This window comes from Acinonyx jubatus, chromosome B1 (genome assembly GCF_027475565.1).
Source record: "Acinonyx jubatus isolate Ajub_Pintada_27869175 chromosome B1, VMU_Ajub_asm_v1.0, whole genome shotgun sequence".
Taxonomy (NCBI): Eukaryota; Metazoa; Chordata; class Mammalia; order Carnivora; family Felidae; genus Acinonyx; species Acinonyx jubatus.
In genome coordinates this window covers 67,727,065-67,753,573 of record NC_069382.1, presented here as the reverse complement: position 1 = coordinate 67,753,573, position 26,509 = coordinate 67,727,065, and the positions used below count along the sequence as shown (strand labels likewise).

Below are 26,509 nucleotides of genomic sequence, written 5' to 3'. Positions count from 1 at the left end.
CCAGGAGAATTTAGCCTTTCCCTTATTGAAATGATTTACCAAAAAACAAATAAATAAATCTTTGGTCCCATGTCTTTCCCTAGGCTGGGAAGTACCACCCAGTTTCCAGACATTATCCTTCTGTTTTCCAGAAATGAAGAATTATATTTATTATAGACCCAGTGATGGGTATTAGACTCTAAGACTCTTCCTGGTCACTGCATTCTTATTCTGTTAAATCCTATGCCCTTCTCTCACATCTGAATTGCACCATATCCTCCAGATCTCTGTTCCCTCTCTTCAGAAGACTTCCCACGACACCTTTGACTCTGATGTCACCATCCCATGACTTCAATGTCAGTTTCATCCTCTGAATTTATGATACTTGCCTTTTTCATATTCAGTGTCAACTCACTTTGCTTTCTACAGCTTATATCATCATGTTTCCTTTTCTGTCCTTCATCCATCATGGCCTCTGGGTATTTGTGCCATTTTGTTCTGACCAATCTTCACAGCAACTCACCACCCAGGACTGACAGCTATTCATGAAAACACATATATACAAACTGGGAATTGTGCATATTTACCAATAGAACCCTTTAAAATTGTCTTTACTTCATATGCAGACATGTATCTATAAGTAATTAAATGGGCAACTCACTGAAAGGCAACTTTAAAAATAATAAATCAACCTAGAGAGGAAAACAATATGTCAAAGACAACAGATGGTCAAATAATACAGCACACATAAAATGTTTGGGTAAAAACTAATTTGCTGAGTGGGGTGGGTTGAAAATGCCAAGCATAATATATTAGCTATCTTTGTAAACAAAACAAAATGTGCATTTTTCAGAATACCATTTCACTGAAATAGAAGGGCACTCAATCTATAGTGATTTCAAAGTTATTTGACTCTTTTTTTAAATAATTTTTACAAAAACTGGATTTTTTTCCTATACCTAATCTTTTCATGAATAATGTAAACCCAAAGCATTTTAACTAGTGTACTGCTCAGTATGACCATTTGTAATTAGTCTCACATGTGACTTGTGCAATTACTAAAGAAAACGAAGAGATCTTAAGGTTAACATCCATTTATCATGTTTTATCTTCGCTTTCCCAATATGTATGCACACACAAACACATGCACACAGAAACTCTAAAATCACCATGGGAATAATAACCAGAGTTGTGTAATATATCCTTTATGGGGGCAGGGTCTGGAGCAGGTTATGCAGTAATTACGTAAGAAAACCTCAGATGCCCCTATATTCTCATGTAGCCAGGGTGTTAAGGCAAAAATCACTCCCTCAGATCAAACTAGTATCATAACCTTTGAAAGGAACATAGAACAAAGGCAGTCAAGCTAAAACCAGAAATATTTATAGGAAACACGCTCAAGAATGTGAGGCAGGGTTAAATAAATGCCTAAGAGAAAACTGGGTAAGGAGACAATTGTTAGAGGCAGCCATTGACAACCGTCAGAGCAGTTCAGTGCAGGTATCTCTCTCTGACAGCAGTTGAGTCCATGTCTCAAACATAACTTCATAACAAAAAGTATTTCCCTGGCCAAGAGCATGACCTGGAAATTTAGACAGATTTTGGTTCAAATCCCAACCACTTAAGTGCCATTTAAGTTCTCTGACTTTGAGCAAGTTCCTTAATTCTTTAAGCCTTAATTTCCTTATCTGAAAAATAGGGACTTTCCTATAATTACTGCTAAATGTAAAGCCCTTTACTCCAGTGTTTGGCACAAAGTAAGTGCTCAACAAAGGTTAGCTAAAATAATAAACATTAATAACATTAATAACCTAATAGAAGCATTCCATTTGTTTCTCACCAGGTTTCCTTTGGTTCTCAAATTACCTGCCATACCAGACATTCATGAATTGGCTGGAAAGGGCCCACTGAACTGTGAGCTCCCTGGGTAAACTCAGTCTGGTTGTTAAATTCTTAACTGTTTAAGTGCAATCTGAGTCCAGGCAATTAATTGTGCAAATATCAGCCTGTGTTTCTGCAATGTCTGCTGTATGTCTCACAATTTGGTAGGTCTTTTGGGAGCAACAAAAAGACCTTGCCTAGGAGACTTAAGGCTGAATTTATGGAACAGGCTAAGGCAAGTGGCATTATCCAGATTAGAGAGGGAGATAAAGGAGAAAAATAGACATAACTCTGTTCCAGGACAAGAAGCTACAAACCAAAAGGAAGGCTGTATAAAGTTAACTATACAGCATAACTCAATGGTGGGTTGAATAACAATATGGAACTGATATCAACTTCTAGAGAGAAGACAGCTTCCTGGGTTAGATAGTTGTGATGGTTAATTTTGTGCATCAACTTGACAGGGCCAAGGGATGCCTCAATAACTAATTAAAAGTTATTTCCGGGTGTGTCTGTGGGGTCTTTCTAGAAGAGATTAGTATTTGAATTGGTAGACTGAGTAAAGCAGATGTCCCTCCCCAATGTGGGCAGACATCATCTAATCCACTAAAAGGTAGAGGAAGTTTGAATTCACTTATTGCCTGACTATTTTAGTTGGGACATCAATCTTTTCCAGCCCTAGGCACTTCTGGTTCTCAGACCTTCTAACCCAGATTGGAATCTACACCATAAACACTCCAATTCTTATGTCTTCAAACACACCACTGGCTTTCCTGGGTCTCCAGCTCACAGAGACTTGTCAGTCTCCATAATCGCATGTGCCAATATTGTATATCTCTTAGATAGATAGATGACAGATTGATAGATCGATAGAAACTCTCCATAGATAGAGATAGAGATGATAGACAGAGAGAGAGAGAGAGAGATCTCCTATAGGTTCTGTTTCTCTAAGGCTCTCTAGGTTCTACTGAAGAAGAAATAAGTTTAGATGACTTCCTTGGGCAGAAAAACCATGTTAATTATCTGCACCAACGTAAGAAGTGGGATATTAACTTTACAATTTTTTCATAGATTATCTAATTCCCAGGCAAATGACCCCAACATAAAACTAGCAGGTTAACACATATTTTCTGTATGATCTCCCTGGATAGGAATCAGTTGTGTGACTTCAAGAGATATATATATATATATTTTTTTAAGTTAACTCCATCATGCTAGAGACATACATACTGCATAGGAAGAACAGACACGAGAAAAGAAGCTTTTTCCAGTAAGAAGTGCCAAGGCCAAATAAAAGGCAACACTTCTAGGTCATTTACAGTCTAGCCTGAAGACGCTCCAAAACTCAGTAAGCACCATGCTACAGGGTCCACTGACTTCCCTGAGACTGTAACAACACACAAAAGATCCTTTCAGCAGCATTATAACCATGGCATCCACTCTTCTGTGAATCCAACATCATCTTGTAAATATTTTCCTCTTTGACCAAAATGCAAATATAACATAAAACACATTTATAATCTAATGTCTTATTTCTAAATATTTTGTTATTTTCAATGCAAGGCAGTCTACCCATTATCACCTGTTACTTTTATAGATATTGCCTATAAAAAACATCTCTGAAATTTAATGACTAAATTTTGACATTACCTAGAAAGCATTTGTATTTTCCCCTTCGGTTTCTATAGCATATCACTGTATGTGATATCACTTAGGTGTTCAAAGCACCTAAGGAGTTGTGAGGAAGAATATTTGAAAGCATTAATGATTTTATCAAGGTAGACAGTGGGAAACTATCCAAAGGACCTATTCAAAAAGAATACCAAAATTATCATAGTAGAAAACATTAGTATGCACACACATCTTTGGGCTCTTGGCTTAACACCCAACTGCTTTGTGGATGCTGGTAGCTTAAAAGGGGATCTACCAGAGTACTTCAATGATGAATATATGAGCATGAGATCTAGTACAATGAAGATAATGAGTACTTTTTAAACCACATCCCCACCTGCTCACTCGGTTAAGATTCACTTTTTCCAACTCCACCTTAATTCAGTGGGACAGGATGAAGGGTTTATCCTTGCCTTACTCCATCTCCTTATTTCTAAGCAATCCATGCATCACCTTCCTTCCAGTTATCTTCATTTGAATTTCAAATTTACTATTTTCTCCAAATCATCAGCTGAACTCTGAGAAATACTTCCACCCTCTGGGGTAACTCAACAACTGATTCTTGTTATCCTCACTCCTGAGAGTCATTTTCCACTTGTCCATGCATTTATTTATGCATTCATCCATTCCGCTCCCCAAGTATTGACTCCAGTATATTTGTTTGTTTGGGTTACCATGACAAAGTAACACAGACTGAGCGGTTTAAACAACAGGAACGTATTGTCTCGTAGTTCTTAAGGCTAAGTCCAAAATTAGGCGTCAGTAGAATTGATTCCTTCTAAGAGCTGTGAAGGAAGGATCTGTTCTAGGCATCTCACCTTGGCTTGTAGATGACCATGTTCTCCCTTCTCCCTTCATTTCATCATCTTCCTTCTCCATGTGTCTGTGTCCAGATTTCACCCTTTTTTATAAGAACACCAGTTATACTGATTAGGGGCCTACCCTATTGCAATATGACCTCATCTTGACTTATTACATCTGTGGACCCTATTTCCAAATACAGTTACGCTCTGAGGTATTGGGGATCAGGACTTCAACATATTAATTTGCACTGAAAGAGGAGACAAGTAAATCCCTACTAGCCAGATGCGATACTGCACACTGAAGATAAAATTCCCCATGGAACACCTCCCTACCCCCAGTCTAACCAGAGGCCTTGGCCTCCTACACTGTCATTAAAACAAGGTTCATTCTATGAAAGTTCCATCAAATGCCATCTTCTTCACCTCTTTATTATATATAATTTCTCATTTCTACTTCATCCTTCCATTATCCTCTAAGGCAAATTCCTCCTACATCCTAGATTCCAAGCTTTCCCAACTACTAAGGGAACTGGAGGTCCACATACATCTCCCCTTTCTAAATTTTCACCTTTCCATCGACTCATTCCCTATGCTTATAAAGAAGCAAAGATTTGTCCATCCTGAAAACCCCATTTTGGGAGCTCTCTGGATACACTAGAAACTAGCCAGAAATGAACCTCACAAAGCAGAGGCTTCTAATCAGTTTTGATGGTGATTCCATCATTTGCTTCCTCAGAAAGTGTTAAAATTATTTTGTTTTGTCCTTTTCCCTGTTAGGTTCATTGCCTGGCAGTCTGCAAATTTAACTGAAGAAGACAGGTTAACAGGGGAAAAAGAACACAAATTTGATTAGTATTGAAATGCATAGGAGTTCACAGAAAAAGTGAAACTCAAAGCAGCACTTAGACTCAGGGGTTTATATATCATTTTAACGAAGGAAAGGGGGTTTGGGCTTTGAGGTATAATAAATTGTGGGTAAGTGACTAGGAAATATATGGGGGAACTAATGGAAGATAAGGGTTATTTTAGTCAGGTTTGTTGATGCAGACCCATCTCATTGTCATCTCTGCATCTCTGGTGATAAGAGTTGCTTTCCCCTTCCTGGAACAGGAAAAGGGGACACCTTCACATGGGAAAATTTATGCTCTGCTTGTAGGCAGAAAAGGGGGAGGGAAGAGAACTCTTCCTGCATCTGCTGATTCTCAATTGCCTTCAGCTCAAAAAAATCCTAATGCCACAGTAGCATTAGGCGCGTCCTCATCCCCTTCAGTTTCCACATATGTGATTTGAAAAAAGAAAGCAACTTTATGTACTGTGTTGGTTTGCCCAAATTCCCCACTCTGAATGACATGGTTTTCAGCATACACCAGGATATAACTTTTGTAACCTATGAAAAGTGTCACTACGTGATGTGCCCATCATGCTGTCACATATTTATCATTCCATGTATTAAACTCATAACTTGGGGTGCCTGTGTGGCTCAATCAGTTGGCGTCTGACTTCAGCTTAGGTCATGATCTCACCGTTCAGGAGTTCAAGCCCCACGTCAGGCTCTGTGCTGACAGCTCAGAGCCTGGAGCTTGCTTCAGATTCTGTGTCTCCCTCTCTCTCTGTCCCTCCCCACCTCTCTCTCCCTCTCTCTTTCTCTCTTCTCTCTCAGTAATAAATAAACATTTAAAAATAAATAAATAAATCAACTCATAACTGAGGCAGCTTCTGATTTTAAAATTTTAAATTAAGATAATCATTCAAAAGTTCAAAGGCTTACCAGGATATGTATCCTAATTTGTCAGCTAAATTTCCATGGTTTTTATCTGTATTCAATTATATTTTGCCTTTGTAGATAAAGCTCTTTGCCATAGTTCTAATTGAAAAGTTATCTTCACAAATTATCTTTAAATGACTCAATTATTACAAGAGAAACCAGGAGGCCCCAAAGAATAGCAAAAACACAGTCATGGCCCTGATAAATAGAAAATAAAATAAATTTAAAAGTGAGAGATGCTTTTTGTAGGCAATGAAAGAAAACAATTCCACTTATGAGTGAAAATCAAGATAATAGGCATTTAATAACCAAATGAGACATTAGTTAAGAAGTGTCTCTTGATACATGATTAACCTAATTTGATATTCAGACACTAAAAAAACTACAGTGGGTAAAGAGCTTCCAAAAGAATACCAAACACAACATTCATTCATTTATTCAACACTTAAAACTTGCATTTAGCCTCTCCTATATTCCAGATGTTGTGCTAGAGACTAGGGACACAATATTGACTAAGACAGTTATAATTTTCATTGTCAACAGAAGAAGATAGCAGAAGAAAATTATACTACAAAGCGAGATGCTGTTACAGATAGGAAAAGCTTGATGTCATATGCAAATACTTAGCCAGAACAACTAACCTCACATATGGAGTTTCCTATCTTCCTAAAGGAAAACCACCCAAAAGATGAATAGGAGTTTAGTCAGAGCAAAAAGAGGGAGAAGTGTGCCCAGATAGAGGTAAAGGGGACCAAAGAAACTAGTTGGGAAGCTGTTGCCATCATTCGGATAGTGGCATCAGCTAAAGCAGTGGCAGTGGATAGTAAAAAATGGAATGTTTGGGGCGCCTAGGTGGCTCAGTCGGTTAAGCCTCTGACTTCCGCTCAAGCCATGATCTCACGGTTTGGTCTGTGAGTTCCAGCCCTGTGCTGGGCTCTGTGCTGGCAACTCAGAGTCTGGAGCTTGCTTCAGATTCTGTGTCTCCCTCTCTCTCTGCCCCTCCCATGCTCATGTTCACTTGCTCTCTCTCTCTTTCTCTTTCTCTCAAAAATAAATAAACGTTAAAAAAAAAGAGGAAGAAACATTTGAAGTTTTAAGGAAGTGCAAGTTGAAACAGGGGTTGGGTAGATAGTGAGCTCCATGTCATATATCCAAAGTTTAAGGAGACTAAAAAACCCAAAAAGAAACTAGATTAGAATTGAGTTCTAGCAAGCATCTTCCTGCTACAGTAAATGTCAAGGAATAACAAAGGTCAAAATGGAAGAGTAACCACAAGTATTTATCTTTGCTCTTTAACAAGACTTCTTAAAATTATTAAAAAGGAATAAAATAGATATAAACTCACAAGAAACCTTGTAACAGGAAGACACAGGGTTCTAGGAAAAAGCTGTCTGAGAAAAATATTTGTAGATTTAATATTATTTTTGAGATGTTACTAAGAACTTCAGAATACAATAAAGACAGTCAGTGCAACAAATTAGAAACCTAACTAAAATCTTCAGATAAAAACAAAAAGATACCTGAAAAAGAAAATATAATCGTAGCATACTGGTAGCCAGAGCAAAAGTAGTTGCATTGCTATCACAAAGTAAGTGGTATTTGCTGATTTTCAAATGTCAGAATCAATCACATAATAAAACCCAGAAGAATTCATTATGATTATTAAATAGAATTTATATCTAATCATCTTGTGAACTGTAAAGGAGCAGTACGTGGTGCTGCAGACAATGAAATCCAGGTGGAATACCATTTATGTTGCCAACAGATTTTGTCTGGTTCTCTTGCTTCTTGGTATAAACACATGCACACTACCACCAGCACCACCATCCCACCACCCGCTATAACAACACACTTAGAAGAACTGGTGACATTTGGTCTTCGAGACTTAGCTTATATTCATAGCTTTTAAGCTCTCTACTACTTCTCAGATAACTGTGAGATGGTTCCTGGTCTTTGGCTTGGGCCTACAGAATCATAAAGTGGCTCCATTTTACATGAAGTCATAAAATATTAACTCTACGTAGACTGTGAAAGTTAAGGTTGTATATTATAACCCCAAGAACAACTGCTAAAACTAACGCAAAGAAGTAGAACTGAAGACCCAATATGTAAATTAAAATGGAGTTCCAAAAAAATATATTCAATTGGTCTGAAAGAAAGCCACCAAGGGAGAACAGAGAAACAACAACAAAAGGAACAAACAGAAAACAAATAGTAAAATGACAGACCTAAATCTAATCATACCAATAATTGTATTGTTATTGGACTAAACACCCCCTATTATAAGACGGAGATTACAGAATAAATTTTTGAGAGACCCAAATATATGCTATTTTAAAGAGACACACTTTCTGGGGCGCCTGGGTGGCGCAGTCGGTTAAGCGTCCGACTTCAGCCAGGTCACGATCTCGCGGTCCGTGAGTTCGAGCCCCGCGTCAGGCTCTGGGCTGATGGCTCAGAGACTGGAGCCTGTTTCCGATTCTGTGTCTCCCTCTCTCTCTGCCCCTCCCCCGTTCATGCTCTGTCTCTCTCTGTCCCAAAAATAAATAAACATTGAAAAAAAATTAAAAAAAAAAAAGAGACACACTTTAAATATAAATATGCAAATAGATGGAAATTAAATCATTGGGGGAAACTGCCATGCTGACGCCATGCAAACTGTAAGCATGAGAAAGGCTAGAGTGTCTATATTAATATCAGGTAAAGTAGACTTCAAGACAAAGGGTATTATCAGAGATGATGAAGACATTTTATAATGATAAAAGGACCAATATATCAGAAGGATATAGCAATCATAAATGTGTATGCACCTAATAACACTTTTAAAGTATATGAAAAAAACAGAATTAATGGAGCAATGAACAATACTTGTAGATTTTAACACTCCACTCTCAGCAACTGACAGAATGATTTAAAATTTTCATTAAAACATAAATGATTTCTGAAAAAAGAGCTAAATTTGACTAAGACAATAAAAAGTTAGACTAACAGTGCTGCTAATATCAATCTACAATGTTTACCAATAATCAACAAATATGCATAATTGGGTTTGTTTACTCTTACATAGCAGTGTATTGATATCTACTACTGTCTTATTCTTTTTTTTTTAATGTTTATTTATTTTTGAGAGAGAGACAGAGAGAGACAGAGAGTGAGCAGGGGAGGGGCAGAGAGAGAGGGAGACACAGAATCTGAAGCAGGCTCCAGGCTTTGAGCTGTTAGCACAGAGCCTGACGCAGGGCTCGAACCCATGAACCATGAGATCATGACCTGAGCCGAAGTCGGACCCTTAACCAACTGAGCCACCCAGGCGCCCATACTACTGTTTTATTCTTAAAGCAATGAAGAACGATTAAGTATTTTTTATTGAGATATAACTGACATGTGACATTATATTTGCTTTAGGTATACAACATAATAATTTTATATTTGTGTATATTCTGAAATAATCACCACGATAAGTCTAGTTAGTATCCATCACTATACACAGTTACAAATTTGTTTTCCTGAAATGAGAACTTTTGAGATTTATTCTCTTAGCAACTTTCAAATATGCAATACAGGATTATCTATAGTCACTATGCTGTACATTACATTTCTATGACTTATTTATTTTATAACTGGAAGTTGTAACTTTTAACTCCTCCACCAATTTTACCCACCCTCCAGCCCCTACCTCCAGCAATCACCAGTCTGTTCTCTGTATCTATGAGCTCATTTTGAGTGTGTGTGTGTGTGTGTGTGTGTGTGTGTGTGTGTTTAGATTGCACATATAAGTGAGATCATACAGTATGTTTGACATACAGTCTGTTTGACTTCCTTCACTTAGCATAATGTCCTCAAGATCCATCAATGTTGTCACAAATGGGAAACTTTCTTTCTTTTTTATGAATAATATTCCATTATGTATACACACTACAATATTTTATCCATTCATCCATCAATGGACACAGGTTGCTCCTGTATCTTGGCTATTATAAATGATGTTGCAATGAGCATGAGGGTAAATATCTTTTCAAGTTAGTGTTTGGGGAGTTGTTGTTTTTGTTTTGTTTCGTTTTGTTTTGTTTTTCAGATAAATGCCCAGAAGTAGAATTTCTGGATTATATAGTAGCTCTGTTTTTAATTTTTGAGGACCTTCCATACTGTTTTCCATGGTGGCTGCACCAGTTTATATTCCCACTGACAGTGCACAAAGGTTTTATTTTCTGCATATCCTCACCAACACTTGTTATTTCTCATCTTCTTGATGACAGCCATTCTAAGAGATATGAGGTGATATCTCATTGTGGTTTTGATTTGCAGTTCTCTGATGATTAGTAATGTTGTATTTTTTCATGTACCCATTGGCCATATGCATATCTTCTTTGGAAAAATGTCTATTCTGATCTTCTGGTCATTCTTTAATTGGATTTTTTTTTTGGCTATTTTATTGTATCAGTTCTTTATATATTGTGGGTATTAACCCCTTATCAGATGTATGATTTACAAATATTTTCTGCATTTGATAGGTTGCCTTTTCATTTTGTTGTTGGTTTCCTTTGCTGCACAGAAGCTTTTAGTTTACTTTAGTCCTTCTTGTTTATTTTTGCCTTTGTTGCCTTTGCTTTTGGTGTCAAATGCAAAAAAAATCATTGCCAAGACTCATGTCAAGGAGCTTATGTTTTCTTCTGAGACTTTTTATGATTTCAGGTCTTTAATCTACTTTGAGTTAATTTTTGTGTATGGTGTAAGACAGTGGTCCAGTTTTATTCTTTTGCATGTGGCTTTCTAGTTTCTCAGTACCATTTATTGAAGAGACTGTCCTTTCCCCATTGTACTTTCTTGGATCCTTTGTTATAAATTAATTGACCCTAAATGCATGGATTTATTTCTGGGCTCCCTATTCTGTTCTGTTGATCAATGTTGTCTGTTTTCATGCCAGTACCACACTGTTTTGATTGCTATAGCTTTGCAATATAGTTTGGAATCAGGAAGCATCATGCCTCCAGGTTTGTTCTTTCTCAAGATTGCTTTGATAAAGATTCTTAGACAAGAGACTGATATGAAAAAAAAAATACCATTTCAGAACACCACTCAGAAAATGGAGATCATGGTGCAAATCTACATGGCTAGGTGATATTCTCCAGTGGCACAGAATAGCACAAACATAAGCAAAATAGTATACGATTAGTCAAATCCAAATTTGTAGGTTTTCCCAGCAGAAGTGAGATAAAGACAAGGGTTTACCTGGTTAAAGATTATCAAGAAAGTGTTAGCCAAGTAATCTAAATGGATTGTATAAAAAAGGGAAAAAGGTAGACAGGGGAAGAGTAAGAAAATAGGTATTTAGCTGTTAATAATAATCAGACGATTACTGACTGCCATAATAAACACCAGTATTTCAATAGCTTAATACAATAACTCACTCACTTGAGTATTGATGATCAGGATAGATGAAGGCTTCTGCTCCAAAAGTCATTCAGGGACATAGGCTAACAGATGACCTAATATTTTCAACATTGCTTTCCAAGGTGACCCCTGGACATGACATTCATCCAGCAAACTGAAGAAAGTGCATTTGCTTCCTAATAACTTGGACTTAAAATTACCACACATCACTTACACTCAGGGTCCTTGGGAAGAATTAATGCTCCCACCTAAATGTGAGAGCTGCTAAGTAATACAATAACTTGGTTATACAGCCACTTCCTAACAAACAAACAAAAACTCTACATTAAGGAAAGGGAACCTAAATTTTGGGTACATTAGCTAAATGTCTCAGACACAAATTCCCTGTGAGATTGAAGAGTCTAGACCGGGACCATGTCCGTGACATATTGGTCCAAAGTGAGAGGTGGAACAATTTGTGGTGATGCCCCAGATACATGCACAGAAGGCTGACTAAAATGAAGTGGAAAGGAAAGTAAAGGAAGGAGAAAAAGTCAAGAAACTTCTAGAAAATGGTGTGGGATATTCAATGTGGACCTGGAAGTCATTCATAATGGCAAGACTGAGGGTAGATCATTAGTAGTTGGTTAGCCTTCACTGAATGAGAGGAAGTAACTGAGAGGAAGGTAAATGACAGCAACACAGAGGGGAAGGAAGAGAGGTAGGTGAAAGGATAAATCTCAGAGGCAGAAATAAGCCTTTATCAGAGGGTAGTATGATCAGCAACTGCTACTAGAATAAAGGAAAATGCAGGATGGGTTTCCAGTGTCTCCTTGAAGTGAGAGAACATATAGACTCCTTTCAGGTGGCTCCAGCAGTAGCCACAAGGCAACAGTAGCCACAAAATGAGAACCAGTTTCTATTAAAGAAAAAAGGAAAGTATCATTGAAGAAATAAAAAAAACTGATGACATCTAGCAATTAAGTAATATATTACCCCCAAGTTGAAATTGTAAAAATTTAATCCACTGATTTATTCACATTTTGCTGATATTAATTAGCAAAGTATTCAAGATGTGAATACTTAACTATATTTAATGCAAAATCTAATCCGATTTACATGAAAGATCTAATCTTCATTGGCACCCATTGTCATAATACATATGGGCCAAGTCACTTTTTTAAGCCTCAGATACGACATCTGTAAAATGTAAATAATTAGAACTAACCCATGAAAGTCAGAAAGGTGACCAGACATTGCCTTGGGTGTTCTTTCACTGCTAAAATCTATGATTCTACAAAATTACAGCTAGGAAGAATGAAAGGAATTTTTCACTTAAGACCTAGCCAGTAAAATCTTGTAAATCTTAGAACTCTCAAATCAGACACATCATACAGGCATATAGGAAACATAAATAATGCTGTCTAATATAACATTTTAACAGTCTGACTTCTGAGGGAAGAATCCAAACAATGACAGACATTTTGTGTAAAGAGTAACTTCATTCATCCGACATAACAGTGATTTTCCTTCTTTTTCTTTCCTAGAACTCTGCATTTAAGTACAATTTTTCAGAGAAGACAAATATGTAAAACAAATGAAACCAGAATTGCTTCTGTGGGAGTAAGAGGTAGGAGCTCAGATTGGGAAAAAACCCAGAGTACAGCTCTTTCCTTAAATGGGCTTTTTGGAGTACCACTGAAGACAAAAGCACAATGGGAAGAATCACAGAAAAAGAAAAAAAAAAATCTCTTCAGGCTGCCATAATAGTTTCCCATTAAGACTTTCCTACAACCAAAACTCATTGATATGCCTGCAGGCAATGCTTAATCAATCGTTTATGTTGGCTTCACATTTTATCCACCCATCTCAATGCCAGATATGTTTACGCTTAACCATGTATATTTTTTCAGCATTTTTACTTTCTGTATTGCATTGCCTTAAATTGCTTTACCTAATTGTAACATGCACAAATCTAATTAACATTCCCTAACTCCCATATACAACAAGGTCTCCAATGTTTTGAGGACAAAAGATACATATAATTGCTGAATTGGCTACAGTACTAGGACCAAATGTCCAGTTCTGAATTAAACATTAACATGTATGAGGAAAATATTGAAAGAATTCAAAAGAAAGAAATACAGATGAAAACATATCTAAATCAAAGGAAGTGAACCTGTTTAACTGGTCAATGACCACCATGTAATGAGAAACTTAGTAACTATCTTCAGGTTTGATGTGGGGAAAGACATTAAGCATTGGTAACTTCTCCACCCTTGCTATTTCATGAGGAACTTAAGTCAGGAAAGAGAGGACAATTCTTTCTTAATGGGAACTGACTGGGCCCCCAGTGCTACTCAGCAATCCCAAGTCAGCAAACTTGCCCATTCTTTCAAATGGCTTTTGCAAGTATTTGCCATATTCTTCAAGATCTCTGTGGCACTCCTACTCTCTGAAAATATCCAAGAAAGAGATTAGAAGGTATAAATAAAGGCAATGGGGGTGGGATTACAGAACAGATGTGGCATTGGGAATGAGGGAAAGCTGATGGGTGTGGCAACTCCTTGGAACGATGAAAGAAAGAATGGTTGATTAATAGGTCAGTCACTGACTGGTGCTACTGTTCACCAGGACAGAGCATGAAGGAGGAAGCAGAAGGTGAAAGGGAAAGGAAGAAATTGTAACTGCGTCCAAGCTCATTCTACATGCCACAGGACAGGCCAATAAGTCAAGAGGCAAGATGCTGGGGTGAGGAAAGTGACTTCATTCAGAAGGCCAGCAAACCAGGAGATGGCAGACTATTGTCCCAAAGAACCACCTCTCCTTGGCATAATATTAGAGCTTCTTTTATGTTACCAAAAGGAGGAAGTGGAAGGGATTGGAGTCAAAAGATGACTGACATCTTGCAGACATCTGAGGAAGGTCATGTAACTCCTTTGTCCTTGGTCAGTTGATCTTTGTGTACACGAGTCTCGTCATATTGTTCCTGTAAAACTCAAACCTAGTATAGTCATTTCTGTACATACTTCCTATCTCCTCGGGGGAGAGAGAGATAATCTCCTCGGGGGAGATTTCACATAAAAAGCAGTTTTTACAAATCTTAGTTGTAACGTGCCTACGTGCAGGGATAGACAGAAGTTTATACACTATAGGTCACAGCAGCAAGGAAAATAGAAGCAATATGGAGTCAGACATGCTAAGCTTCTCCCTGTTACAAAATGGTGATGATTAGCGGTGACAGGTATGTTCCCTGTTGAACATATAGAATCAAGGTGATTTAGGGATATGAAGTGAAAATGTCTGGAAAGCAGTCAAATATACACAGCTGAGGATGAGCTGAGGACACAGGTTTCAGAATCCTTGGTGTGTCTAATGTCATTAGTGCGGTTGAAATTAACCATGAAGAGGAGGTAAAGGAGGGGTCCTCAACTGCCTGTTAATGCTCCCCTATTGTTTCAATGAGTAATCTTCAAATGGTTCTTTTAATCCCCTAAAAATTTTGTATGATTTACATGGAAATAGGGTCTATATTTTTCTTCAAATTCTCTACCCCAAAAGGTCTTTTTTTTTAATGTTTTTAGTCACCCACTCCTCATTACTACCTTTCATCTACTTCCCAAAGATCATTTTAATCTGATTTTGCGACCACCTTTTAAGGGGCTTCCCTTGCCAATAGTATCAATGACCTCCTAGATGTTTTGTTTTGTTTTGTTTTGTTTTGTTTTGTTTTGTTTTGTTTTGTTTTGTTTTTGAGAGAGAGAGAGAGCAACCAGGCCAGGGGAGGGGCAGAGAGGAGGCAGAGGATCCAAAGCAGGCTCTGCATTGACAGCAGAGAGTCCCGTGTGGGATTTGAACTCACTAACTAAGATCATGACCTGAGCTGAAGTCGGATGCTTAACCAACTGAGCCACCCAGGCACTCCTATCCCAAAGAGTTTTGAACCAGAAGTGTAGATTCAGAAATGATATCTAGGAAGCATGCCCTGAAGAACATAATGTTCATACACATAAGGGGAATCATGAGCCAAGATGGAGTCTGAAAAGTCAGTGGCGGAAAGAAAGTCAGAGAAACAGAAAGATGCAGGGCTGGGTCCAAAAGAAGGAAGGTATGAGAATGCCCTATCCCATTATTAAGGGTACAACTCAAATGTCAACTCTCAGCAAGGCTTTCTCTGACTACTTAGCTCAAGCACACATATGTATTTATTGTAAATCTCCATCACGAAAAGCAAAGTTTTCTGTGGGCAGGAAGCCTGAGTTCTCAGTGCCAGGAACCCAAGGAATATAATTGTTGAGTGATGATTTGATTGCTATTGGAGACAATCTGCAATTGTTTACATTCAATTTTGCACTTTCCTATTCCAAAAATAGATTAGATTGAGGCGGTTTATATAAATTTTTTGATGGAATGACTAAATGAACAAATGAACATGTATATTCCCATTTGTTTCCTAATGCTACAAATAACAATACCGGCAGAGTGACATCATAGAATGGGGGGGTGGGGGGAGGAGAAAAATAAAGCAGATAACTAAACAATAAAATATCTAAAAGGATTTATCACTGAAATTTATATTCATCAGTTTTCTTTTCCATTAATAAAAATTACTATTTATCTACACCTTCTATATTATTCTATAATCTAAAACGCTACTAAAGGGATGGCAGAGTGGCTCAGTAAGTTAAGCGTCCGACTTCAGCTCAGGTTGTGATCTCACTGTGAGTTCGAGCCCCGCATGGGGCTCTGTGCTGACAGCTCAGAGCCTGGAGCCTGCCTCGGATTCTGTTGTCTCCCCCTCTGTCTGCCCCTCCCCTGCTCATGCTCTATCTCTCTGTTTCTCTCAAAAATAAATAAACATTAAACAAAATTTTAAAAAGAATACATAAAATAAAATGCTAGTAAATAGGAACTGATGTGGTTGCCAAAATTTACTAAAGGCCTACCAAACTGGAATATTCAAAAGGTTTTTATTATAAGCTGAATGCTATGAAATATAATGTCCTGAGGCATTTAGGCTGTAAATGTTCACTGAGTAAAAAATGAAGTCTGCTTCACTAGGCAATTTGAGTTACAAGAATATTAAAATCATTTATAAAAAAAACATTAAAAGCTATTTCAACAGGTTTAACATGACGCTACATGCTCATTTCCAATAAAATATATGATTCTCAGAGTTGTAGAAAATTACATCATAGAACCCAGACATGTTTTCTTATTTTTAATAATTAAGCCATGCTTAATACTTGCTATAAAGAACAAGACAAGAAGGAAATCTCACCTTAGGCACTGAACTTAATACTTATGCTCTGAGATACTCATAACAACAGTTGAATTCATTTGCAAATATTAAATTCAGCTTCTGAGATGCAGGTGTGGCAAATACATGAATCTAACAATAGGTAAAAGAATTGCTACATAATAAACAGTGCAGGCAGACGATGGTCTCTGCGATCAAACAGCTTGTATAAACTGGTGCATTTTTTACAGATTCACCTTAAACAAGTACTCTGTGGGACAGCAGTATTTTCAAAGTTGCTGCCATGTCCTGATTCATTTGCAGACTCCAAAGAGCTGAGAAAGGACAAAGCAAAGTGGACATAGTGCACAGTTCACGTTGCTACAGGCACAAGACCAGCTGTACAACTGTGCAAGGCCCAGTGCACAACAAAAATGTGGGTATCCTTTTTTTAAAAAAAAAAAAAAAAAGGAGAGGAAACTGCCATTAAAAGTATGGAAGTATAAACCCTTTTCTTTTTTCCCATGGTTTCTCCCTATTTCTCTCTCCCGACTTGTCACAGTGTTTTTTATTTCCTATTTAATATCGTTCTAAGTAAAGAGAAATTAAAATTTTAAATTATCAGCATGAATTTTTCTGTCCACATTTACCTTGTGCGATGCTGGTTTTCAGTGCAACTATAAGAACATTTAACTTGGGGGCGTCCAGGTGGCTCATTGAAGCATCCAACTCTTGATATCAGCTCAAGGTCTTGATCTCAGGGTCATGAGTTCAAGCCCCGCATTGGGCTGTGTGCCAAAAGAAAGAGAGAGAGCCAGAGTGAGAGAAAGAAAAAGAAGGAAGGAAGGAAGGAGCACTTAACTTATATACAAAATCATCAAACTTATATGATTTGTATTCTGTAGCTCATACATTAATACTTCATGAAACAGTGGAAACACGGCACAGAGCTAACTTAACTCGTCGTGTCACTTCTTGACACAGGACCTTCTGCAATACTCTCTGCCTCTGGCTTACTAAAAATCCGAAGGGGCTGAAAAGAAAAGGAACTCTGAGTCACTCTATTTTTCACTCTCTTTCTGTGTCATGTTCTCCGGGTGAATGGTTAGCTAGTGTATGGAAGTAACAGCAGGAAACAAGGAAGCAAGGATATGCTAGGGCCCCTAGGACACTGGTGTTTTTGAGAAGCCATTGCCTGCTTTTAGAGCAAGTCTGGTTGGAAAGGAAAGTGAGTCCTTTGGGGCTTTCAGTGCAGCCCCTCCTTAGCCATAGATGTGGCATGCTTATTCTGTACTCCCTTGAGTCTTGCTCAACTTCCTTTCCCTAAAGAATGACCAAATCTTTCTGTTCCCAGTCTCAATTTTACCAGGGGAGAAAGAGATTAGAGATTAGATTTTAGAAACTTCTCAAAAAAAAAAAAAAAAAAAGAACCTGCTATTGTGACAATCCAGGAAATACTAGAGTTCCAGGGGTCCCTGAGGGAAACATAGGGAAAGCAGCCACTCTAGACCAGAAGAGGGACTTAGCTTAAGTTTCCAGTGAGAGGTTTGGCTTCTGCAAGACTAGGAGGTCCACAGGATGGCAGGCTCTGTAAGTGCTGAGTCTGCACCCAGCTCATCAGCAATATTTCAAAGGGGAAGAAAAGTTCTCATGCAGAAAGTGGAGACCTGGGTTCTGAGCCTTACACACCTGGCTTAGAAGGTAAGGGTAAACGTCCACTGTGTTTGACCTTATAGAGGAGCCAGGCTCTGAAAACAGCATCACTGTCTCAAGCAACAGGGCTGCAAAGTTGTTGACATCTACAATCACATATCAAAAAAGCAATGGTAACTATGGCGACCACCCTGGACATCCAGGGTCCAGGATTCCTATGTTATCCAATGAAGAGAAGAATGGAGCCAGGTGGGTGTGGGTGTAGAATCATATTTAATGTATTTAGAAAAGTGAAGAAAATTTAACATTTCCTGCATTGGTCTCATAACCACTTCTTACTTGAGCTCAAGAAAAAATACACCCAGTCTATTCTTTTTGACTGAGATATAATTTACATATAACATTGTTACACACCTTACAGTTAAAGTTACCATTGTAACTTTAGCTAACACTTCTTTGCTATCACATAATTAACATCTCTTTTTTATGGTGAGAACAGACAAGATCTAGTCTCTTAGAAATTTTCAAGTACATAATACAGTATTATTGACTATAGTAACCATGGTGCGCATTAGATCTCCAGAACTCTTCATCTTCTAGTTTCAAGTTTATGCCCTTAAACAATAACTTCCTGATTCCTCCACCACCCTCAAAGCCCCCAGTAATCACCCTTCTACTCCCTGGTTCTACCAGTTCAGCTTTTTTAGATTCCACATATAAATATCATAACATTATTTGTCTTTATTTATTTTTACCTTTTCACATTAGATCATTTCCACTTAAATCCAAGGTACACAATTTTTTATAACTGCAAAATTCTGAAACCTCTTTTAAATAACATGGGTAGACATTTAAATTAAAATGCAGAACTCAACAAAACAAACCCTCTTCTACACTAGACATTCGTAACTATTACTTACATCATTTGCTTCTAAAGAAAGAAAATCTGTTCAGCTGGTAACCACAGCCTGCTTACTTATACAACTGAAATCACTTTTAGCTCAGTGGGAGAAGCCATACATAACCTTGGAGATTCTTTAAGAACTGTGTGTATTTTTTCAATGAAGTAAATCAGTTAATGTAAATTAGTTCAGGAAATATTTCATCAGGTTGTAATATGGCATTTGGCAATAATCTTTATTCCTACAACTATCCAAGTCACAATTACATTTGCTTCACTGCACTTAAAATGGCAACGTGATCTACGAACAGGTGTTTCACTTGGAATTAGATACAGCAGGCCCAAGTTTGGTTCCAATAATAGAGCTTGACTTTTGCGGGTGCCTGGGTAGCTCAGTCTGCTGAGTGTCTGCTTCAGCTCAGGTCATGATATCGGGGTTCATGAGTTTGAGCCCCATATCGGGCTTTGGGCTGACAGTTCAGAGCCTGGAGCCTGCCTTGGATTCTGTGTCTCCCTCTCTCTGTCCCTTCCCTGCTTGTGCTCTGTCTCTCAATAATCAATAAGCATTGAAAAAAAAATTGTTTTAAATAGAGCTTGGCTTCAGGTCTTCGTAAGAGAACTTTCTAAAATCACTGGGCCTCACATGGGCTATTTAAAATACAAGATTTTTTTTTGTCCCCATCAAAAGCAGGCTATGTAAAACCAGTTGCTTATATACATTTCCCCCGTTGCTTCCTACATTATTAAGAGAACATTTAACATTCTTTTTTTTTAAGTTTATTTATTTATTTAGAGACAGATCGAGAGCAAGAGTGAGAGCAAGGGGCAGAGAGAGAGAATCCCAAGCAGATTCTGCACCAACAGTGCAGAGCCCCATGCAGGGCTTGAACCCATAAACCATGAGATCTTGACTGAGCAGAAGTCAGAAACTTAACCAACTGAGCCACACAGGAGCCCCAAACATTTAATGTTCTTAAAATTCCTTCATAGGTTCCTAAGACATATTTTCCAAAATAAACAATTAACAGATAAAATAGTTTTTATTTCAAGCCACTGATTGGTCTTCTAGACTACCATCATTTTAATTTTTAACCACTTTCAAAAATACATTTTTCTGGAAATTAAGTAAACATAATTTTCCCTGCAGTCTTCCTGCATTGTTATTGTGGCTTGTTTTCCACATTGCCAACTTGAAAAGTCGCCATAAAAGGAACTCTCATTGTTTTTGTTTAATGATCTGTGCTGATGGGTATTCTTTAGCAATATGGTTTTACCCATTCAAATGAGTGGGACTTCTACTTGAGGACAAAAATTCTTCACTGTTTTTTCATGGGTCAAATGAGACAAGACAGATCTCACACCTTCTAGACCAACATTTCTCGAGCCTGTGTGTATCACAATCACTTGGAAAGCTTGTTAAACTACAGGTGAGCGGGCTCCACCCCTGAATTTATGAATCAGTAGAAAGGACTGGAGAATTCGTGTTTGTAACCACTTCTCAGGTCCACACTATGAAAAACCACTGTTAGAGACTGTCCTAGAGGTCCGAAAAGAAACAAAAAGTGTTTACAAAACACCTTTAAAATACTACTGAAGAAAATTAAAACATTCATACTTCTGATTCTAAAATGTATCAACCTCATAATATTTCTTAAAAGAATTTTAGTAAATAATATTATAAATATCCATTCTTTCAAATAAAAATATGTCTAAAATTATTATACTGTATTTATTTATTTTTTTAATTTACATCCGAATTACTTAACATATAGTGCAACAATGATTTCAGGAGTAGATTCCTTAATGCCCCTTACCCATTTAGCCTGTCCCCCCTCCCACAACCCCTCCAGTAACCCTCAGTTTGTTCTCCATATTTATGAGTCTCTTATGTTTTGTCTGCCTCCCTGTTTTTATATTCTTTTTGTTTCCCTTCCCTTATGTTCATCTGTTTTGTCTCTTAAAGTCTTCATATGAGTGAAGTCATAGGATTTTTGTCTTTCTCTGACTAATTTCACTTAGCATAATACCCTCCAGTTCCATCCACATACTTGCAAATGGAAAGATGTCATTCTTTTTGATTGCCGAGTAATACTCCATTGTATATATATACCACCTTTTCTTTATCCATTCATCCATCGATGGACATTTGGGCTCTGTCCATACTTTGGCTATTGTTGATAGTGCTGCTATAAACATGGGGGTGCATGTGTCCCTTATAACTGTATCCCATGGATAAATGCCTAGTAGTGCAATTGCTGGGTCATAGGGTAGTACTATTTTTTTTTTTTTTGAGGAACCTCCATACTGTTTTCCACAGGAGCTGCATCAGCTTGCATTCCCACCAACAGTGCAAAAGAGATCCTCTTTCTCCGCATCCTTGCCAACATCTGTTGTTGCCTGAGTTGTTAATGTTAGCCATTCTGACAGGTGTAAGGTGGTTTCTCGTTGTGGTTTTGATTTGTATTTCCCTGATGATGAGTGATGTTGAGCATTTTTTCATGTGTTGGTTGGCCATCTGGATGTCTTCTTTGGAGAAGTGTCTATTCATGCCATTTGCCCATTTTTTCACTGGGTTATTTGTTTTTTGGGAGTTGAGTTTTACAAGTTCTTTATAGATTTTGGATACTAACCTTTATCTGATATGTCATTTGCAAATATCTTCTCCCATTCCATTAGTTGCCTTTTAGTTTTGCTAATTGTTTCCTTTGCTGTGCAGAAGCTTTTTGTTTTGATGAGGTCCCAGTAGTTCATTTTTGCTTTTGTTTCCCTTCCCTCTGGAGACGTGTTGAGTAAGAAGTTGCTGCAGCTAAGATCAAAGAGGTTTTTGCCTGCTTTCTCCTCAAGGATTTTGATGGCTTCCTGTCTTACATTTAGGGCTTTAATCCACTTTGAGTTTATTTTTGTGTTTGGTGTAAGAAAGTGGTCCAGGTTCATTGTTCTGCATCTCACTGTCCAGTTTTCCCAGCACCACTTGCTGAAGAGACTGTCTTTATTCCACTGGATATTCTTTCCTGCTTTGTCAAAGATTAGTTGCCCATACCTTTGTGGTTCCATTTCTGGGTTCTCTTTTCAGTTCCATTGATCTGAGTGTCTGTTCTTGGGCCAGTACCATACTGTCTTGATGATTACAGCTCTGTAGTATAGCTTGAAGCCTGGGATTGTGATGCCTCCTGCTTTGGTTTTCTTTTTCCAGATCACTTTGGCTATTCGGGGTCTTTTCTGGTTCCATACAAATTTTAGGTTTATTTGTTCTAGCTCTGTGAAGAATGCTGGTATTATTTTGATAGGGACTGCATTAAATATATAGATTGCTTTGAGTAGTATTGACATTTTAACAATATTTGTTCTTCCTATCCAGGAGCATGAAATCTTTTTCCATTTTTTTGTGTCTTCTTCAGTTTCTTTCATAAGCTTTCTATAGTTTTCAGCATATAGATTTTTCACCTCTTTGGTTAGATTCATTCCTAGGTATTTTATGGTTTTTGGTGCAACTGTAAATGGGATCAATTCCTTGATTTCTCTTTCTGTCGCTTCATTATTGGTGTATAGGAATGCAACCAATTTCCGTGCATTGATTTTATATCCTGCAACTTTGCTGAATTCGTGAATCAGTTCTAGCAGTTTTTTTTGGTGGATTCTTTTGGGTTTTCCATATAGAGTATCATGTCATCTGCGAAGAGTGAAAGTTTGACCTCCTCCTGGCCGATTTGAATGCCTTTTCTTTCTTTGTGTTGTCTGATTGCAGAGACTAAGACTTCCAATACTTTGTTGGATAACAGTGGCGAGAGTGGACATCCCTGTCTTGTTCCTGACCTTAGGGGGAAAGCTCTGTTTTTCCCCATTGAGGATGATATTAGCATTGGGTTGTTCATATATGGCTTTTATGATCTCAAGGTATGCTCCTTCTATCCCTACTTTCTTGAGTTTTTATCAAGAAAGGATGCTGTATTTTGTCAAATGCTTTCTCTGCATCTATTGAGAGGATCATATGGTTCTTGTCCTTTCTTTTATTGATGTGATGAATCACGTTAATTATTTTGCAGATATTGAAACTGCATCCTAGGTATAAATCCCGCTTGGTGGTGGTAAATAATTTTTTTAATGTATTGTTGGAGCCGGTTGGCTTATATCTTGTTGAGGATTTTTGCATCCATGTTCATCAGGAAATTGGTCTATAGTTCTCCTTTTTAGTGGGGTCTCTGGTTTTGGAATTAAGGTAATGCGGCTTCATAGAAAGAGTTTGGAAGTTTTCCTTCCATTTCTATTTTTTGGAACAGCTTCAAGAGAATAGGTGTTAACTCTTCCTTAAATGTTTGGTAGAATTCCCCTGGAAAGGCATCTGGCCCTGGACTCTGGTTTTTTGGCAGATTTTTGATTTCTAATTCGATTTCCTTACTGGTTATGGATCTGTTCAAATTTTTTATTTCTTCCTGTTTCAGTTTTGGTAGTGTATATGTTTCTAGGAATTTGTCCATTTCTTCCAGATTGCCCATTTTATTGGCATTATAATTGCTCATAATATTCTCGTATTATTGTTTTTATTTCTGTTGTGTTGGTTCTGATCTCTCCTCTTTCATTCTTGATTTTATTTATTTGGGTCCTTTCCTTTTTCTTTTTGATCAAACTGGCTAGTGGTTTATCAGTTTTGTTAATTCTTTGAAAGAACCAGCTTCTAGTTTCCCTGATCTGTTCTACTGTGTTTTTTGTTTTGTTTTGTTTTGATAGCAATTTCTGCTCTAGTCTTTATTATTTCCTGTCTTCTGCTGGTTTTGGGTTTTATTAGTTGTTCTTTTTCCAACTTCTTAATGCATAAGGTTAGGTTGTGTGAGATTTTCTTCCTTCTTTAGGAAGGCCTGGATTGCTATATACTTTCCTTTTATGACCGCCTTTGCTGCATCCCTGAGGTTTTGGGTTGCGGTGTTATCATTTTCATTGACTTCCATATACTTTTTAATTTCCTCTTTAACTTCTTGGTTAACCCATTCGTTCTTTAGTAGGATGTTCCTCAGTCCCCAAGTGGCTGATTTTGAGTTTCATAGCATTGTGGTCAGAAAATATGCATGGTATGATCTCGATCCTTCTGTATTTACTTAGGGCTGATTTGTGTCCCAGTATGTGATCTATTCTGGAGAATGTTCCATGTGCACTGGAGAAGAATGTATATTCTACTGCTTTAGCATGAAATGTTCTGAATATATCTGTTGAGTCCATCTGGTCCAGTGTGTCATTCAAAGCCATTGTTTGCTTGTTGATTTTTTTTATTAGATGATGTGTCCATTGCTGTGAGTGGGGTGTTGAAGTCTCCTATTATGGTATTACTATTGATGAGTTTCTTTTTCTTTTTTAAATTTTTTTTTAATGTTTATTTATTTTTGAGAGAGACAGAGACAGAATGCAAGTGGGTTGGGGCATAGAGAGAGGGAGGCACAGAATCTGAAGCAGGCTCCAAGCTCCAAGCTGTCAGCACAGAGCCTGACATGGGGCTCAAACTCACGAGCTGTGAGATCATGACCTGAGCCAAAGTCAGACGCTCAACTGAGCCACCCAGGCACCCCTTGAAGAGTTTCTTTATGTTTGTGGTTCTTTGATTTATATATTTGTGTCCTTCCACATTTGGTGCATAAATGTTTACAGTTGTTAGGTCTTCTTGGTGGATAGACCCCTTGATTATTATATAATGCCCTTCTGCATCTCTTGATACAATATTTATTTTAAAGTCTAGATTGTCTGATATAAGTATGGCTACTCTGGCTTTCTTTTGTTGACCATTAGCATGGCAGATGATTCTCCATCCCCTTATTTTCAATTTGAAGTATCTTTAGGTCTAAAGTGGGTCTCTTGTAAACAGCATATAGATGGATCTTGTTTTCTTATCCATTCTGTTACCCTATGTCTTTTGATTGGAGCTTCAAGTCCATTGATGTTTAGAGTGAGTACTGAGAGATATGAATTTATTGCCATTATGATGCTTGTAGAGTTGGAGTTTCTGGTGGTGTTCTCTGGTCCTTTCTAATCTTTTGTTGCTTTTGATATATATTTTTTTTTCATCTTTTCTCCCCTCAAAAAGTCCCCCTAAAAATTTCTTGCAGGGCTGGTTTAGTGGTCACAAACTCCTTTAATTTTCCTTTTTCTGGGAAACTTTTTATCTCTCCTTCTATTTTGAATGACAGCCTTACTGGATAAAGAATTCTTGGCTGCATATTCTTCTGATTCAGCACACTGAATATATCCTTCCACTCCTTTCTGGTGTGCCAAGTTTCTGTGGCTAGGTCTGCTGCAAACCTGATCTGTCTTCCCTTGTAGGTTAGGGACATTTTTTTTCCCTTGCTGCTTTCATGATTCTCTCCTTGCCTGAGTATTTTGTGAATTTGACTATGATATGCCTTGTTGATGGTCAGTTTTTGTTGAATCTAATGGGGGTCCTCTGTGCTTCCTGGATTTTGATGTCTGTGTCTTTCCCCGGGTTAGGAAAGTTTTCCACTCTGATTTGCTCACATAACCTTTCTACCCCTATTTCTCTCTCTTCCTCTTTTGGGACCCCTATGATTCTGATGTTGTTCATTTTTAATGAGTCACTAATTTCTCTAATTCTTAAATCGTGCTCTTTTGCCTTTATCTCCCTCTTTTTTTTCTGCTTCATTATTCTCTATAAGTTTGTCCTCTATATCACTGATTCTGTGTTCTGCCTCATCCATCCTTGCCACCACTGCATCCATCTGTGATTGCAGCTCAGTTATAGCATTTTTAATTTCATTCTATTTTTTACTTCTTTTATCTCTGCAGAAAGGCATTCTAATCTATTTTTGACTTCAGCTAGTATTCTTATTACCGTGATTCTAAATTTTGGTTGAGACCTCTTGCTTGTATCTGTGTTGGTTAAATCCATGGCTGTCGTTTCTTCGTGCTCTTTCTTTTGGGGTGAATTCCTTCATTTTGTCATTTTGAAGGGAGAAAAGGAATTAATGAGGTAGAAAAATTGAAAGAAAAAAATTAAAATTAAAAAATATTAAAATTAAAAAATTAAAAACACACACACATAAAAATATAATAAATGATGCTGTATCCTAGGTGTGTTTTGGTCTGGGTGTTGAAAGTGGTTTGGCAGATTAGAGGGAAAAAAGGTGGGGGAAGAAAGGAAAAAAAGGAAATCATTTGAGAATTTGAAAAAATGAATACAGTGAAGTAGACTAAAATGAGACGATGGGAGTAAAACAGAATTTGAAAAAGTATACACAAAAGTAAAGAAT

At 37.5% G+C, this 26,509-nt stretch overlaps 1 protein-coding gene across 4 annotated transcripts in view; it reads left to right on the top strand.

The window, feature by feature from the left end:
- The first annotated feature begins 18,193 nt into the window (after positions 1-18,193).
- Positions 18,194-26,509, top strand: part of RXFP1 (relaxin family peptide receptor 1) — a 139,165-nt gene continuing 130,849 nt past the window's right edge. For all 4 annotated transcript variants that reach the window (XM_053216777.1, XM_053216776.1, XM_053216778.1 and 1 more), the window contains exon 1: positions 18,194-18,610. In XM_053216777.1, the coding sequence (XP_053072752.1) occupies positions 18,532-18,610 (79 nt within the window). In that variant the 5' untranslated portion in view covers positions 18,194-18,531. The remainder of the gene's footprint in view (positions 18,611-26,509) is intronic.